Genomic DNA, 16,819 nt, shown 5'->3' with positions numbered 1-16,819 from the left:
CAGGGAAGGTGGGTCTTGTTCTAATCATGACAGATAGCATGGGTGTGTGGCCACGCTGCCGTTTTGCTGCCCGCGTTGTGCCTGCGGCTTCGGTTGAGGAATCTGGCTCAGTGGCACCACATGGGACCCCCTGGCAGGACGGTGCTTCAGGTGTTGCTTCAAGCTGAGTTTGTCGTCCCTGGGGCTTCCGTAGCTCCACCCATCTCTGCTGTTGCTCCATGGCCCCAGTGGCCGACCTGTGGATAGGCAGGCATGGCCCTGTGCAGTGACACCTCGCCACAGAAGCAGCCTGCAGACCAGGCAGACAGGGCTGCTGAACCACTGAGCCACATCCTCAGCCCTTTCTGTTTTTGATCTTGAGACAGGGTCTTGCTAAGTTGCTTAGTACCTTGCGGCCCTCCTGTCTCAGACTCCCAAGCTCCTGGTTTAGATGGTGTGTCTGCCCTGCTGCCCGAGGCTTGACTGCTTAGTTTTCTCCTGGCCGAATGAGGGCCAGTCGGCGTGGGCAGTAAACACCAGGGCCTGTGGGCACCTGATGGGCACAAGTCCCTGTGCTTTCTGGTGGGCGTAGGAGTGTAGTGATGTTTGTCATGACTGGATAGCAATGGCTAGAACAGGGGGGGATAGAACTGGAGCGGGGGGTTGTGAGTCTCCCCTGTCCCCTCAGAAGCCCTTTCTTCCTCAGCACTGTGCAGAAGGACAGGCCCCTCGTGTCGAGCTGGGCTCCCGGGTGGGACCGCACAGCTGGGAGGCTGCCGCTGTGCCCACGAGGCTGCCCCTTTCTCTGCATCCTGGGGCTGATGGCCCCCTGTCTCCCCACAGTGAAGTATCTGGGGCTGCTGGCGATGTCCAAGATCCTGAGGACACACCCAAAGTCTGTGCAGGCCCACAAGGACCTCATCTTGCAGTGTTTGGATGACAAGGACGAGTCCATCCGACTGCGGGCGCTTGACCTGCTCTACGGGATGGTGCGCCTCAACCGTGTGCCAGCCCCGGGGGCACATGGGGCTCACGGGCCCTGGCAGGGTTAGATGGTGGCCAGGGGCCTGTCTGGATTTGGGGCAGGGCGGGGACAGGTTCTGGGTGAGCCACTGTGTGTCAGCTGAGCTTGCTCCTTGGCCCCTGTCCCCGGGCGTCAGTGACTGCCCAGTGTAGGTTGTGAATCCCGTCTGGGTTGATGGAGCACGTGCCTGCTGAGGCAGACCTTCCCCTCCCCACCAGGTGTCCAAGAAGAATCTGATGGAGATCGTGAAGAAGCTGATGACCCACGTGGACAAGGCCGAGGGCACCACCTACCGTGACGAACTGCTCACCAAGATCATCGACATCTGCAGCCAGTCCAACTACCAGTACATCACCAACTTTGAGTGGTCTGTGCCCACGCCCCCCGCCGCCCTGCAGCTGGGCTGGTGCTTGCCGTCCCTGGGGCTCCTCTCAAAGTCTCCCCCTGCAGGTACATCAGCATCCTGGTGGAGCTGACCCGGCTGGAGGGCACCCGCCATGGCCACCTCATCGCCGCCCAGATGCTAGATGTGGCCATCCGTGTGAAGGCCATTCGCAGGTTTGCAGTGTCACAGATGTCTGCCCTGCTCGACAGTGGCCACCTGGTGGCCAGCAGCACCCAGCGGAATGGGATCTGCGAGGTGCTCTATGCAGCTGCCTGGATCTGCGGGGAGTTCTCGGAGTAAGTGGGGCAGACGCTGGACACCATGGGCCACAGGGACACTGGGATGTGCCAGCATAGCCCCTGTCCCCACGCTGTCCTGTGCCCGCCTGCCTTGTCCCTCCACTGAAGGTGTGGGTTTGTCATCTGCTGAGACTCGGGAGTTGTCACAGAAATCTACATGCCTGATAGGATCTGTCACTGCTGCCCCATTGCCCCTTCAGGGTCCCCCGTCCCTGTCCCCAGTGCACCTGACTACTCCCTGTCCGGGGACTGTGGAGCTCAGTGAGGGCACCTTACCTCTGGACCCCCAGAAAGGGCTGCAGCCTCCAGATGTGTGGGAGGAAGTTTTTTGCCATCTTCTTACGGGGAGGAAGTTTTTTGTTGTATGTGGTTGTTTTTTTTTTTTTACATTTTTAGTTGTAGACGAACACAATACCTTTATTTTATTTGGTTGTTTTTATTTTTTTCCCCATGTGGTGCTGGGGATGCAACCCAGTGCTTCCGTGTTCTAGGCTAGTGCTCCACTGCTGAGCCACAGCTGCAGCTGGGGAGGAACTGTTTGATCATGGGAATGAACAGGCAGTGAGCCGGGTGCACAGGCTTGTTCTCTGGGATCACTGGGCACTGCCAGGTTTCCTCTGTGGCCCACCTCTCCCTGTGGCCGTGGACTTCCCACATGGCCAGTCTGCAGGGGCTTGGGCTGTTCTTTCCTCCTTCCCCTTTTGTCCTGGTGGCTGCTCTGTGTGCCTCACTCTGTGCCCCTGACATGCCATTATGGTTCCTGGTTCCTCCAAGCCCCACGTCAGCCCTGCTGCCTGCTCAGGGAGTGGAGCTGTCTGTGATCGCCCTGGGAAGAGCCTGGCTCTCCCTGTGTGCGCATGGCTCCCCTCACTGTGGCTGTGTCCCCCAGGCACCTGCAGGAGCCCCACCAGACGCTCGAGGCCATGCTGCGGCCCAAGGTCACCACGCTGCCTGGCCACATCCAGGCTGTGTATGTGCAGAACGTGGTCAAGCTGTATGCGTCCATCCTGCTGCAGAAGGAGCAGGCTGGGGAGACCGAGGCTGCCCAGGAAGTCACCCAGGTCATGGTGGAGCGGCTGCCCCAGTTTGTGCAGAGTGCAGACCTGGAGGTGCAGGAGCGGGTAAGGCTGGTGTTGGCCTTCGGCTCTGTGCGGGGGTGGGTCCAGTCCCTGGGACAGCCCTTGACAGCCTTGCGGGTGCCTGTCCCTGGCAGTGGTCATGTAGCAGGGAGACTTACCCCTTTCCAGAGCTCACTGGTGAGACCCCTTTTGTGTCTTTCCCAGCTGGGGCTCATGGAGGTCAGGACATGGCAGCCTTGGAGGGTGGCCACCAGGGTCCTGGGGCGTCTGCTGCTTCAGACGCCGGCTAGGCGAGGGCTGGCTCAGCAGGCGGGCGAGGTGCAGGATGGTGACCTAGGCATTGGCTCTTCTGGTGCTGTCCACAGCACGCGCAGCCAGGCAGCACTGCTCAGGCAGGTGTGCGGCTGGCTTGTCTAATGGCTGAGGAGGCGAGCTGGGGGGTGCTGAGGCTTCTACACAGGCCCCGCATGCCGTGGTATTGACCAGGCCAGCTGTATCCCTCAGCGTGTGGTCACTGACCTCTGAGAGCCAGGTCTGTCAGGTCCAACTGTGTGCCAGCCTGAGCTGGAGCTGGTGCAGCGGAGCTGCCAGAGGCACCCCAGCTGGAGGCAGCATGACTGGCTTGGGGCAGACTCGCTTGAGAGTGGAGCCCCCTTTGTCACCACCCCCCATGTGCAAAGAGATGACTGTGGAGACGGTGGGTCTCTGCTAGCCCCAGGGACCTGGCCGCCCCAGCTCCTGTCTGCCTCCGCCCTTCCCTCCCTAGGCGTCCTGCATCTTGCAGCTGGTCAAGCACGTACAGAAGCTGCAGGCCAAGGCTGTGCCTGTGGCAGAAGAACTGAGCGCCCTGTTTGCCGGGGAGCTGAACCCAGTGGCCCCTAAGGCCCAGAAGAAGGTCCCAGTACCTGAAGGGTGAGCACGCAGGGAGCTGGGGGCAGCGTGCGCCCATGCCTGGCTGATGGGGAGGAGCTTGCCTGCACCCTGGGAAGGAGGAGCTTAGGAGAGCACAGGAAGGCTGTGTGGGCCAGCACGGTGTGCCGGCCTAGCCACCCTGGGCGGGGTGGCTGTGTCCCCGTCTCCCCCCTGGAATGGGAGTGGCCTGATCTGTTGTGGGTCCCCGACTGTAGGATCACCTGCCTTCTGGCCCTGCTTTGGCCTCTTTCCTAAGGGCACAGTGGTGTTCTTGCCTTGTCTGGCTGGTGTTGATGACGGGTGCTGGGGTGTAGGGCTGCCACAGGCTGGACACGGTGCCTGCTGCTCAGGTGGATGCCTGCAGTTACAGCCTGCCGCAGTGGCCAGCCTGTGAGGGTGGCTGGACTGTGACCTCCCTGTCTGCACAGCCTGGACCTGGACACCTGGATCAACGAACCACCCTCGGACAGCGAGTCTGAGGACGAAAAGTCCAAGACCATCTTCCGTGAGGAGGAGCAGAAGCACACTCAGCACCGGCAGCCTGAGGTGGACGAGGAGGAGCTGGCGCGGGTGAGTACTTCAGGGCCCCTGGTCAGGGATGCCTCTGAGGCAGGCAGCCCTGTCGGGACGTGGGCTCCAATGGCCTGTCCTGCAGGTCAACCCCATAAAATCGGGAATCTGTCCAGTGTCCTCCTGGGGGCACTGAGTGGACAGTTGATGTTAGGGCTGGGCTTGGATGCCCAGGGGAACCTGGTGGCCTCCTGTGTTCCTGAAGCTCATGACCCCATCCTCCTGTACCTGGGGACCAAAGCCTCCTTTTCCCCTTCAAGCCCCTTCTCCACCTGGACCCTGATGTGTGTCCCGGGATGAGCCTTGCGGGGCGAGGCCTGGGGGCCAGGAGCCCTAGCTCAGACCAGGCCCAGGAGCTGGGTGCTCTAGGCCAGTACCACCCCTCTGAGCTGCTTCCTCAGCTGCTGGCACTTCCTTCTCCCCATTACCTTCTCTTTTCCACCCTGGGGCCAGGGTTTCCTTGTTGATAAAACTTGACAGTAAGAAAAACAGATCCAGGCTCCCCTGGTCTCCGGGGCCCTTGGGTCTGACCCAGTGCCTGGACTTTTGGTGTGTTGCACATGTATCCATAGCGTCGGGAGGCCCGGAAGCAGGAGCAGGCCAACAATCCCTTCTACATCAAGAGTTCTCCATCCCCACAAAAGGTGAGGCTGGGCCCATCAGTCTCCTGGGGCCCCTGGCGTTCACAGGAGGGTGGGTGGTTGTCCTGGTGGACCTGCTCAGCAGCGGGCAGCAGGCTGCTGGACTGCATGTGCCCCTTTGTGCAGCACCTACATTGAGGCTGAGAGGGCAGAGCTGCGGCCTCTGACCTGCTGGCACTGTTGGAATGTTGCAGACGTTCGAGCTGCAGGAAGGGGGGTGGCATCCCGGGTACCCAGCTGCCCACAGGAGGCGCTGCTTCACGCAGGCAGGTCCCGGGTGCAGCCACTGACAGTTTCACGGGTCCAGCCAGCCCCCTATGGGTGTGAGTGTGCCTCGCTTTGGGCTGAAGCATGTTACTGTTCCAGTTTCGGGGAAAGTTTCACATGGGAAAGTTGGTAAGATTCTGTCTTCTGTGACCTCGTGAGCCACCAAACCTCCTGTCTGCAAGAAGGTGTGCCACACAGGATGAGCCGAGCTTCCTGGCTCCTCGTCCCTGGGGTCTGTGGGGCTCCACTAACGCCCTGCACTTGCTCTTCCAGAGATATCAAGATGCGCCGGGCGTGGAGCACATCCCTGTGGTGCAGATCGACCTCTCGGTCCCTCTGAAGGTCCCAGGCAAGTGTCCTGGTTAGCAGGTGACACACGTCGTGCGGGCCAGGGGTTCCCTGCTACGCTCCCTGCACAGCCCACCCCCCTCGTCCCCGGGGCTGCCCACGAGGCTGGCTCCTGCCCCAGACGGGCAGACGGCATGGCTCGGGGCTGAGTGCACACCCCGCAGGGTTGCCCACGTCGGACCAGTACGTGAAGCTGGAGGAGGAGCGCAGACACCGGCAGAGGCTGGAGAAGGACAAGAAGAAAAAGAGGAAGAGGGAGAGGGAGAGGGAGAAGAAGGGCAAGCACCGCCGCCAGCGCTCACTGCCCACGGAGAGCGAGGAGGACATCGCCCCCGCCCAGCAGGTGGACATCGTCACCGAGGAGATGCCTGAGGTCAGTCCCACCTGCCCAGTTCAGGGTGCCGTGTCCCTGCAGAGCTGCTGGCCTCACGCGCCTGGGCCTCTCCCTGCTGTGTCTTCCTCGGTGGAGAGAGTGGGCCACCAAGCCAGCTCTGTTCTGTGTCCAGAGAGGACAGCGCAGGGACTGGTTCCCCGTGGCAGTGTCCGTGTCTGTGCCCAGTGACCCTTGGTGTGTGTGGCACTGACATCCTCCCGTACAGAGACATGGCCTTGCTTGCTGTGGGTGCCTGACCCTCGTGGGTGTGGACCTGACCCTCCTGGCAGGCCTGCTATTTCGGGGTGGATTCCACCAGGCCCTGCAGTTGCTGGTTAGCTGGATGCTGAGTTCCTCTGTCCCCCCAGAATGCTTTGCCCAGTGATGAGGACGATAAAGACCCTAATGACCCATACCGGGCGCTGGACGTTGACCTGGATAGGTAAGTGAGGGGCCCATTCTGCTGCCCTGCAGACTCTAGTTGGGCTGCATTCTGCAGCATGGTGGGTGGGCTGGGTTGCAGCCAGGTAGCGTCCCTCCACCCAGCACCCTTGGCTGCAAGGCCCCGCTCCCAGGCCTGGGACAGGAGAGCGCGCCTTCAGAGATGTCAGGGAGAGACTGGGCAGGCCCTTCAGAGGCCAGGTCCACCTGGGGCCTTGCTTGGGTGCTAGAGCAGGAGCAGGACCCCCGCTCTATGGCCTTGCATGACCACACAGTGCCAGTACACCTCCTGAGCCTATGCCTCTCCCCTCCCAAGGCCCTTAGCCGACAGCGAGAAGCTTCCCGTCCAGAAACATAGAAACGCGGAAACCTCAAAATCCCCCCACAAAGAGGACGTTCCTCTGGTAGAAAAGAAAAGCAAGAAACCTAAGAAGAAAGAGAAGAAGCACAGAGAGAGAGAGAAGGAGAAAGAGAAGGAGGAGCAGAGGGTACGCTGGGGTGGCCCGCCTGAGTCAGGCTCAGGCCACGGCCTGCGGGGACCTTGCGCAGGACTCCTGAAGGTGGGCGAGCAGGGGTGGCAGTGAGGGGGCCGTGTCCTGTTTTGGGAGATGGAGCTCTGCCAGCCAGTGGTGCTGTTCAGCGCCATGTGGGCATTCACACAGAACGGGGTGGGCTGGGGTCGGGCTCAGTGGCAGAGCGCTTGCCTCGCATGTGGCCCTGGGTTCCGTCCTCAGCGCCATGCAAAAATAAATAAAATAAAGGTGTTGTGTCCATCTACAGCTAAAAAATATTTTTAAAAGAGAAAAAGAAGATGGGTGGGCTTTGAAGAACTGTGGGCGCAGGCCTGGTGCTCTGCTGCAGGCAGCAGCCCCCTAGACCCCTGCCCGGGAGTCTCGCAGCTGTGCGGCAGGCCTGCGGGCTTGGCTGCTGCGTCTTCCTTGCTGGGTCTTGGCCGCTGGAAGTGGTGAGAGCCCGGCCTGGGAGCTGCCGGGCAGGCAGCCTTGGTCCTGGAGGGGCAAGGCCAGGGCCTCAGCCCTGCTGTCCCTCACCCTTCCCCACGTAGGGACCCACCTTCCTGCTTTGGCTGACAACCCGTCTTCCTGTGGTTTCAGGGTGAGGACTTGGATTTCTGGCTGTCCACCACCCCTCCACCTGCTGCTGCCCCTGCCCCAGTCCCATCTGTGGTAAGAGCCTGATGGGGCACCGTGCTGTCCCTGATGTGGTCCAAGGTCTCACCCCAGCACTGTGGGGGAACGTGTGGGGTGCGGATGCAGGTCCAGAGTCCAGCTCTCGGGGCGTCTCCCGGCCAGGCCTTGCGGCCCTCTCCCTGCTGGCCTCTGCACTTTGCTGTCAGCAGCCGCCCATTCCATGGGGCCCAGTGGTTGGCCAGGGACAAATGAGGCAGGAGAGGTATTGCTAGCCAGGATATCATCCACAGGCTCCATGTCCCCTGAAGGGTGTCCCCAGCCCCTCCCAGGGGCCAGGATTGGCTGATGGTGGTCCCCCAGCTTCCCGTTCTCCCCATTTTGAGCCTCATGCCTCACAGCGTGGCACCTCCTGTACCCCTGACCCTGCTGGCTCCCTGCAGGAGGAGCTTGGTACAAATGCCATCACTGCTCCAAAGGACGAGTGCGAGGGACGCAGGACGGAGAAGCCCGAGGACCAGGATGACGACGCGGAGCGCGACCCGGAGAGGGTGAGGTGCCACGGCACGTGCAAGGCCTCGGGGATGGCAGCTGCTCAGGCCCCCAGTCCAGGCCCGCAGCGCCTTTCTTCGTCCCCGTTGTTACCTTTCTCTCCCCCAGTGCTTGGGATCCAAGCCAGGGCCTCACCGCAGCAGACGCGCTGCTCTGGGCCACGTCCCGCCCTGCCCATTTCTTTGTGCTTGGTGACAGGTTGTTGAGCCCCAGCTCACGGCCTTCAGCCTCAGCCTTCCAGCGCATTCTTGGAGTTGTGCAGCCATCACCGCTCGTTGTAGAGCGTTCCGTCACCCCAGTGCCCGCTCGGTGTCCCCACCCCTCAGCCTGCACCCACAAAACCAGTCCGGCTGCTGGGCATTTCCTGTGGCGGGTGGTGGGTCTCACCGAGCAGGAGGTCATGGAGGCCCTGCCACGCTGCTTGTGTGTCACCTCACTCCTGCTCCTGGCCTGTGTCCACTATCAGCTGGGTGGCCTGCCCCATGGCTCCTGGCACAGAGCCCGCATTGCCGCATGGGCCTTGGAGGGCTGCTGGGCCACCGTGCGGGTGACGTGTTTGCTGTCTGGCCCCTGGTTCCCCAGCCCGAGCAGCAGCTCCTGCATCCCTCCCCCGCCAGCCCTGAGGCCCCTCACGTGTGAGTGGGGAGGCTGGACATGGGGAGCCACACGTGCAAGCCCAGGAGCTGACCAGACGCTCCCTGCCACAGAAAACCTCCAGGCACAAGAAGCAGCACCGGAAGGAGAAGGCGGGGAGGTCCAAAGGCAAGAAGGCCAAGCAGCAGCCACCCACCTGCGCAGAGGCTGCGGGGCCTGTGGAGAACGGGGCGGCTGAGGAGGAGCCTCTCCCGGTGAGGGTCCCTGCCCTTACCCTCCCTTGTGGCCCCTGTGACCGCCACTGCCCACTGGACCCTGGAAGCCTGCCCACCTGGCGGGGTACGGGGAGGGGGCCGGGGCTGGAGGCAGCCTGTGGGTAGACCCAGGGCACCCGCTGGTGCCACTGGCTCCACGGAGCACTTCACGCCCAGCACCAGGCAGTGCCACAACCCCAGGTCCTTGTCACCACGCTGACCTGGTCTTTCTTCCCCAGCCCATGTCCAGCTATTGCCTCCTTGCGGAGAATGCTTACATTAAAATGGTGAGTGGCGTGGCTGCCGGGCAGCGAGGGCCTGGGGCTGTCCTATTCTGAAGCGGAGGGTGTGGGGAGACATGAGAGACAGGGGGCAACTCCAGGGGTCCCCAGAGGAGGCTCCCAAACAGGGCGGTATTGGTGCGTGAAGTAGAGAGATGCCAGCTGCGGCCAGGACACCTGAGGTCAGCCCTGTGCTTACAGAAGATGTCCAGGGGCTGGCTGGGCTCAGTGTAGAGTGGGGCACTGGCCTGGCATGTGAGAGGCACTGGGTTCAATCCTCAACGCCACATAAAAATAAGTTTAAAAAAATAAAGATAACGTATCTGTCTGTAGCTAAACATATTTTAAAAAAGAAAAAAAAAACCGTCCAGGCTTGGTGCACACCTGTCATCCCAGTGACTTGGGAGGCTGAGACAGGAGGATGGCAAGTCCCAGGACAGCTCCAGCAACTGAGTGAGATCCAGTCTCAAGTAAAATAATCAGGGCTTTGGGTCCGGCACAGCGGCAAAGCACGCCTGGACTCAATGCGGGTGCCGGGGGAGGACGAGAGGAGGCTGGGCCTCAGCAGGCCGCCCTGCCCCAAGCCTACAGCTGGCACAGAAACCATTTCTTTGCCCTGAGACTAGCCGGTGACCCTCGGTCCTGTCCCTGGGCTTGCTTCCTACAGACATACGACATCCAGGCCAGCCTGCAGAAGGAAAGCCAGGTCACTGTGTCCATCATCCTCGAGAACCAGAGCGGCAGCTTCCTCAAGAACATGGAGCTCAACGTGTTGGATTCGCTCAACACCAAGATGGCGCGGCCAGAGGGCTCCTCTGTCCATGATGGTGTCCCTGTGCCCTTCCAGCTGCCACCTGGTGAGCCTGCCTGCCCCCATGTGCACTTGGGTGGAGGCCAGTGGTCCCTGGGTGAGCCGGTGCTCCTTGCCTCCTCTCTTTGGCCCTGGGGGCCAGGACCTTGACCTGACGTCAGGGTGCTGGTGGCGGCCGTGGGCTGAGCTCTGGAGCATCGGAAGTCTTGCGCGCCATCTGCACTGTGGCCTAAGGCAGAGAAGCCTGGACCTTTAACAGTCTGCCACCTTGGAACCGGTCCCGTCCAGGCCAGGCTGGGGCTCTAGTTGCCCCTTGTTTTTGCCCCATATTCATGGCCTCCCGTGGGGGAACAGGTTCCCAGCAAGCCGTGGGAAACTCGAGCTAGCCCCAGAGGCACTCCGGGCCCCGGCTGAGCCCCGTGTGGCTCAGGCCTGCTCTTGGTCTCCCCAGGCGTCTCCAATGAAGCCCAGTTTGTGTTCACCATTCAGAGCATCGTCATGGCCCAGAAGCTCAAGGGGACACTGTCCTTCATCGCCAAGGTGTGTGCCACTGGCAGCCCGGTCCTCCAGCAGCCCGGCTGCGTCGACCTGCCTGCTCTACAGCGGCAGTGCCCTCACCTGTGGGCACTGTGCCCTCTCCCTGTCCCAGCGGTAGGGAGCCCCATGCTGGAGGGCGCTCCCCCTCAGCCACCACTCCCCTCTCCACAGGACGCCGAGGGGGCCACCCACGAGAAGCTGGACTTCAGGCTACACTTCAGCTGCAGTGCGTACCTGGTCACCACGCCCTGCTACAGGTGCGGCCCCGAATGTGCAGTGGAGGCGCCTGCGTGCGGGGCCCCATCAGACTTTCCCGAGACTGAAGGCTGGGCCAGGGTCCTGCCGAGGCTCGCCTCCGGGGTGTGCAGAGGTCGCCGTCTCCCTGTGTGCTCACATGGCTGCCTCCGCCTGTCTGTCCGTCTTTGACCTTCCTCTCTCGTGAGGACACCAGGCAGATTGGAGTAGGGCCACCTAAGTGACCTCGTTTTGCCTCAGGACTTCTTGTGGGAGCCAGTCTCCCTATAGAGTCATATTCTGAGACAGCGGGGCTTAGGACCGAGTAGGGTCTCTAGGAGGCCACAGTCAGTCCACACTACCCTGCGTCTCCTCTGAGACCGTCCAGGCCCCTGGCTTGCCAGAGCAGGCTCCTTCAAGCTCGCGGATCCCAGGGCCCAGGGTCCCACCTGTCGTCACCAGCCTGTTCTGTGTCCTTCCCACAGTGACGCCTTTGCCAAGTTGCTGGAATCAGGGGACCTGAGCATGAGCTCCATCAAAGTGGATGGCATTAGTATGTCCTTCCAGAATCTTCTGGCAAAGATCTGTTTTCACCACCATTTTTCTGGTAAGGGGTGTGATACGGTTGGTTGTGGGTGCAGTGTGTACCTGTAGGTGGTTCCCCTTAGCCGGTCTGGCCAGCACCCCCATACCTCCTGCTCCCCTGGGCCTCTTGGAGCCGTGGCTAAGGGCCGCCCAGGGAAGGGCCCTGCCCTGCAGGCGCAGCCTCACCCCCTGCTCTCTTGCAGTTGTGGAGCGAGTGGACTCCTGTGCCTCCATGTACAGCCGCTCCATCCAGGGCCACCACGTCTGCCTCCTGGTGAAAAAGGTGAGCTGGGGGCGTGGCTTCTGCACCCTCCTGGGGAGCCGCCCTGCAGGGCCTCGCAGGTGCCCCCCTGGGACCTCCTCCCGCGGTCCTCTGGCCCGAAGGCAGGGCTGTACTCCCCTACTCTGCCCACCCCTCACAGTAGCCCTGGCCTGGGGCCTGGGACTGGAGGACAGGAGAAAAGGCAAACTGGCTGCCAGTTGAGGGCTTCTTGAATTCTGGTCTGCACCCCAGCCGCCTGCCACGCCTGGCTCCTCCGTGGCATCTGGCGGTCGCTCCCCATCTCTATCAGTCAGTGTGCTCACGGTCTCACCAGGAGAGTGAGCAGAACCCCAGTCCGCAGGCCTCTGCCTGGCAAGATCAAGGGCTGTGCTTGCTGGCTGGGCAGTGCTGGCACGTGGTTCCCCTTCCAGGGTGAGAAGTCCGTGTCGGTGGACGGGAAGTGCAGCGACTCCACCCTGCTGGGCAACTTGCTGGAGGAGATGCAGGTGACGCTCGCCCAGTGCTGAGTGCCAGGGGTGGACGACGGGCAGATCCGGCATGTCTCGCCTCTCCTTTGTCCTGTGCACTGTCCCTGTGCCCAGTGTGGGTTGAACTCCACTGTCACCTACCACGTAGACATCCGAGGTCCTGTGTTGCGTTATTTTTTTTAAATCCTTTTTATTTTGAATCTGTCCGTTCTCTGGCAAGCAGCCCCGTTCATCCCCAAACCAGCAAGGGGTTTCCCAGCTCTGCTCCAGCCCCCATGCAGGGAGCTCACCCCTCCATCGTAGGCACTGGGCTGCCAAGCAGCCCTCAGGACCATGGCCAGGACCGGGGGCATCAGCAGGAGGGTGCTTGGCGAGCGGGGTGGGGCCCATCTGGGGCCCACCTTCCTGCCTCCCAGGCCTTGATTTCTGGGGGTCCCTGCTGGTTGCTCTTTCCCGAAACATCCTGACTGGTGGCATTTGTGGGGAGGCGAACAGGTGGCCATCACCAAGCTGCTCTCTAGAACCGTGCGCGTCCCCTTCCTAGAGCAGGCTTCAGGCGTGCATCACTGACAACAGAGATGGGCCTTTTTTGTCTCCTGTTCAATGGAACTTTGTCCCTGGCTCCCTGGGAATGAGGCTGGAGCTGGACAGTCCTACGTCCCTCTGCTCGTCCCTGAACATACCACAGGCTTGTCTCTGCCTCGACCCTGTCTGAAGGCCCGGGTGGGGCTCAGAAGCACTTAGGCTTGTGCCCAGCAGTGGAGAACATGTGGTTCAGATGCCTCTCAGGCTGGATCCCCTGAGGAGCCCCCTCTTGAGCTGTCACTAGGCAGGGTGTGGAGACCTGGCCAGCCCGCCGCCCACAGCTGGGCAGAGCGTGAGCCGAGTCTTCCTGAGAGGAGGGTTCTCCATGACGTTTTAACTGTTCCTTTTGATGAAAACTGTCACTATAGCATGTAGGGTGATCTATTATGGAATCCCATACCGTGATTCTAGAACTTTGAAATTGTATGATGTGTTACATGACTATTTGCTATCGACATTCCCGTATAAAGAAGAGACATATCACGCTGCTGTAATGATTTTGTGTCAAGATGATCCAATAAAGATGCAAACCAGACTTTTCATGTCTCCTCCAGCCCATGTGTGCCTTTCACCAGGGTCAGCACCCACGTCGGGTGGCCACCAACCCCAGCATGCGGTCCTGGTACTGGGGCGGTCATGGGCGATCGTGGGCGAGGGAACCTCCAGCCCCGACCGACAGAGTGCTATCACCTACTCTTCCCTGAAGGAGCCGCAGCTGAGGAAGGCAGAGTGCACAGCACCATGTAGACCCAAGGACAGGCAAGTGCCATCACACTGGTCAAAAAGCTAAAGTCCCCAAATGCTGCCAACCAACCCACACCAGGACGGGCCCCTTCTCCAGACTCCACTGTCTTAACTTCCTGTTTCTCCAAAAATCCACTTTATCTCCTGGTCAGTACCCCTACAGGGGCCCCTAAAGGTAGACCTAGGGTCAGTGACCAGCTGCTGAGGTGGTACGATTCCCAGTGGCCCTGACCCCCAGAATGGAGGGCTGGCTGGGAGAGGCCTGCCACAGCACAAGGACACCTGCAGGCCCCGCACATGCTCACGGGGAGGCTAAGCAGAGCCGCAAGCCGTCCCCAGAAAGAGCATGCGCTCTGCCGCATTACGCAGGTGTAGGTGTGAGAGCCGCCCCTCCTGCCTGCTGCAGGGTGGCCTTCACCAGAGGGGCCTGCCCACTGCAGCTGTGGTGTCACAACACGGACCAACGATGATGCAGCAGAAACTGCGGCAGCTGCTGTGCTCCTTTGGCCTGCGTCCATCTTAAGTGGCTAGAGCCCCCAAAAAAGTAAAGCTGGCCTGGCTCTCACCTGGCGCAGCCTCGTCTTGTGCCATCAGAAGAACCCACGGCTTCCTTGGTGTGACTTCCCATGACCCTGCCCACATATGTTCAGGAGTCTAGGTAGGATGTTCGGGAATCCCTGGACCTGACAGTGGCTCCGTGGCAGTGGCCCAGGCCGGCTGTTACTCCTGCCTGTGGACCGCAGGCCAGAACCTGCCATACTCAGGCGGGTACCCCTCCTGCCTGGCAAGAACTGTTCTTGGATGAGAAATGTCAGGGAACTTTAATCGTCCTATCAAACAGCTCCGAGACCCTGCCCAGGGCTGGTGCTAGACACGAACCCATCTCCCTTCCCCGCCCCCCACCCTGACCCATCCTGGGCTCTCTGGGTTTGGAGGGGGGACCAGAGGCAGCAGCAAGCCTGCATCAGAGGGACAGGCTGAGAAAGTCCAGCTGAGTCCCTTGCCCCACTGCAGCTGGGGGCAAGGTAGTGGCCCTCAGTGCTGGGTCAGACACTCCGAGGCATTTTCCAAGGTCAAGTTGGCCAGGTGCTGTGGCTCCAGGCACGTGAAGCTTGGTGATATCAGGCTGCGGGAGGAAAGTGGCCTTAGCCTTCCTCACCCACCCTCTGCCTCCCTCCCTGGATGGTCAGCTGGAACACTTGGTCCCCATGTATGGATGAGGCTCTGCCTCTTCTGTCAAGAGTGCCAGGTGGGGTTGTTGCTGTCCCTGACATGGTGTGACTGGGGCTGCGATGGGATGGGGCTTAGGTGTGGATCTCTGTCCCCAGTGGCTGCCTGCCTCCATGCCACTCCCTCCCGGTTACTCACAAGGCTGGGGTGGTTCTGCACGTCCCAGGCGCGGAGATGGAGGAAGCCATATGTTCATGAAATTACCACTCGGGTGGTAGCAGAGCAGGTCCGGCATATCCCAGGTGCAGAGACAGCCCTGCCCGTGGTACCCACCAGTCCAACATCCCTGTCCCCAGCCCAGAGGAACCCATTGTGTCCATTCCCTCTAGAAGTCGAGGGCAGCCTTACCTCATGCTGGTGTCCTGTCTGAAAGACATGGCAGGGCTCCCATTAGGTCCCCACTCTGGGGCTAAGGCTGTGCCCATGGCCCTCGGGCCTGCACTGGGGCTCTGATCACAGCTCTGCCCTGAGCTCGGCTGAGCTCGGCTGAGCTCGGAAGCCCTGGAGGCGCGGGTGCTGCCCACCCTGCACGTACTCACCCAGGAACGCGCACAGGCCTACTGCCTCTGACAACACTTGTGCTGGGTCTGAGGAGGGACTTACTTGTGCCAATTATTTCTACAACGACAACGGTTTGGAGTCAGGGGAATAAGTGTCCTTGACTGGTGTTCCCTCCATGAGCCCAGAGGCCCCCAACTCACATGTAACTGAGAAGGCCGCGCACAGCTGTCTCCCACTGCGCTGATGACCTGTGGGGACATGGGCCTTGGAGGTGGCATGCCCCCAAGCCCCAGGCCCTGCCCTGCCCTGGCGAGGAGCCCAGGATCCCATGGATAGCAGGACCCTCAGCACAGGCAGGGGCTGGCACCCAGGCCCTACTCGCAGTTGTAGCCAAAGCAGATGACGTGTGAGTCCGTGCAGTTGTTGCAGGAGATGGTCTCATACTGGAAGATGCCTGCGACACAGGAGACAGCAGCGGGCTGCCCCGGCTCTCCCAGTCTGAGGCACAAGGCTGCACCGCTCAGCCTGGACCCAGGCTCACTTACCACAGTGACGCTGACAATCAATGCGGCCTGTGGGAGAACAGGGCAGCATGAGTTGACCAGGCCCAGCCTTGCCCAGAGGCTCAGGGTTCATCCCTTGGCCACCTGGAGCACAGGCTCACCTAGGTTTCATGGATGTGTGTCTAAGACTAGGAGGGAGGGGGTCCCCAAGGTGGCTCCCAGAGGAGGGCAGCTGCTGCCCCAGCTCCTCCACGGAACTAGTTCAGGAGATGACAGGGCACTTACCCTTGGAGCACTGTCAGTGACCCTCAGGGGGCCCACCGTGACAGCTGTCCAACTTCCCCTCTGCCCCAGGCCAGCTGCCAGCTCTGAATCCTGGTCCCCAGCAGTCCCCAGCCCTGGAGGAGCTGGGGCCCTCTGGCACCCCCCAGAAGCCCCTGCAGCATGCCCACTGCTGAACCCCCCTCTACTCACTTTCAATGATGGCGTTCTGGATGAGGTGCACCTGGTCCCGGAAGATGCTTCGCAGTTCATTGGGGAAATACCCTGATGGGGCAGGCAGAGAAGGGAGGTCAGGCTCAGACGGTAGTAGGGTGGGCGGGTCTTGCCTCAGTTTCCCGCCCCTTACCCGGGAAGTACATCTTCCCCTGGTACAGCTGATCCATCCTCTGGTACACTGCTTCCGCCACTTGGTCCAGCTTATCCCGGGCTGCAGACGGAAGGAGGAAGCAGGTGAGCGGCCCGGCCCGGGGGTCTCGCCTAGCCGACCCCGCGCTGGGCTCCGCGCTCACTAATCTCCGCCGGGATGGCCAAGTGCAGTTCCCTCATCGTGTCCTCGCTCCAGTCGGTGAGTAGCGCCCCCGAAACGGGGATGTCGCCCACCCACCAGGACTTGAGGTTTACGTGGTGGCGGTAGAAGGAGAACTTCTCTGAGAAGTTGTCGTGGCAGTGCAGGCAGCCGCGGGCCAGTGCCGCAGTCATGCCCAGGTACAACAGCAGGGCCATGGCCCGCCCCCGCCCGCCGCCGGCCAACCGACGGCGCCCCCACGCCACGCCCCTCTGCCGCGCACCAACCAACGGCGCCCCCCGCGCCACGCCCTCCCGCCGCGTACCAACCAACGGCGCACCTCCGCCCCCGGAACAAGCCCCGCCCCCAGGGCAGGCCCCGCCCCTGGTCTCAACGGGCAATGTATGA

At 61.5% G+C, this 16,819-nt stretch overlaps 2 protein-coding genes across 4 annotated transcripts in view; one reads left to right on the top strand and one right to left on the bottom strand.

The window, feature by feature from the left end:
* The window catches only part of Ap3d1 (adaptor related protein complex 3 subunit delta 1), a 37,288-nt gene extending 24,107 nt beyond the window's left edge, over positions 1–13,181 (top strand). Inside the window, exons 12-32 of the mRNA XM_047530175.1 lie at positions 823–968; positions 1,222–1,370; positions 1,454–1,684; positions 2,577–2,808; positions 3,533–3,678; positions 4,107–4,248; positions 4,821–4,892; positions 5,430–5,505; positions 5,669–5,877; positions 6,246–6,319; positions 6,635–6,806; positions 7,431–7,502; positions 7,907–8,014; positions 8,723–8,863; positions 9,103–9,150; positions 9,812–10,001; positions 10,407–10,495; positions 10,664–10,749; positions 11,212–11,333; positions 11,515–11,594; positions 12,005–13,181. Of these exons, the coding sequence (XP_047386131.1) occupies positions 823–968; positions 1,222–1,370; positions 1,454–1,684; positions 2,577–2,808; positions 3,533–3,678; positions 4,107–4,248; positions 4,821–4,892; positions 5,430–5,505; positions 5,669–5,877; positions 6,246–6,319; positions 6,635–6,806; positions 7,431–7,502; positions 7,907–8,014; positions 8,723–8,863; positions 9,103–9,150; positions 9,812–10,001; positions 10,407–10,495; positions 10,664–10,749; positions 11,212–11,333; positions 11,515–11,594; positions 12,005–12,100 (2,681 nt within the window). The 3' untranslated portion in view covers positions 12,101–13,181. The remainder of the gene's footprint in view (positions 1–822; positions 969–1,221; positions 1,371–1,453; positions 1,685–2,576; positions 2,809–3,532; positions 3,679–4,106; positions 4,249–4,820; positions 4,893–5,429; positions 5,506–5,668; positions 5,878–6,245; positions 6,320–6,634; positions 6,807–7,430; positions 7,503–7,906; positions 8,015–8,722; positions 8,864–9,102; positions 9,151–9,811; positions 10,002–10,406; positions 10,496–10,663; positions 10,750–11,211; positions 11,334–11,514; positions 11,595–12,004) is intronic.
* Positions 13,182–13,265: 84 nt separating this feature from the next.
* Positions 13,266–16,650, bottom strand: Izumo4 (IZUMO family member 4). 3 transcript variants are annotated; one of them, XM_047530179.1, is made up of 10 exons: positions 16,416–16,650; positions 16,253–16,333; positions 16,099–16,170; positions 15,667–15,693; positions 15,500–15,575; positions 15,322–15,369; positions 15,224–15,238; positions 14,969–14,986; positions 14,759–14,773; positions 14,187–14,516 (listed from the first exon to the last, which is right to left on the bottom strand). In XM_047530179.1, the coding sequence occupies exons 1-10, from the start codon at positions 16,627–16,629 to the stop codon at positions 14,426–14,428; spliced, it is 657 nt and encodes a 218-aa protein (XP_047386135.1). In that variant the 5' UTR covers positions 16,630–16,650; the 3' UTR covers positions 14,187–14,425. The 3 variants fall into 3 exon arrangements, 1 of the variants encoding a protein (XP_047386135.1); XR_007105617.1 differs by having other exon boundaries at positions 14,419–14,516; positions 15,160–15,238; positions 16,416–16,643; XR_007105616.1 differs by having other exon boundaries at positions 13,266–14,516; positions 14,759–14,986; positions 15,160–15,238; positions 16,416–16,643.
* Between the last annotated feature and the right edge of the window lie 169 nt (positions 16,651–16,819).

This window comes from Sciurus carolinensis, chromosome 17 (genome assembly GCF_902686445.1).
Source record: "Sciurus carolinensis chromosome 17, mSciCar1.2, whole genome shotgun sequence".
NCBI classification, from domain to species: Eukaryota; Metazoa; Chordata; class Mammalia; order Rodentia; family Sciuridae; genus Sciurus; species Sciurus carolinensis.
This window is presented reverse-complemented; position numbering and strand designations above follow the sequence as displayed.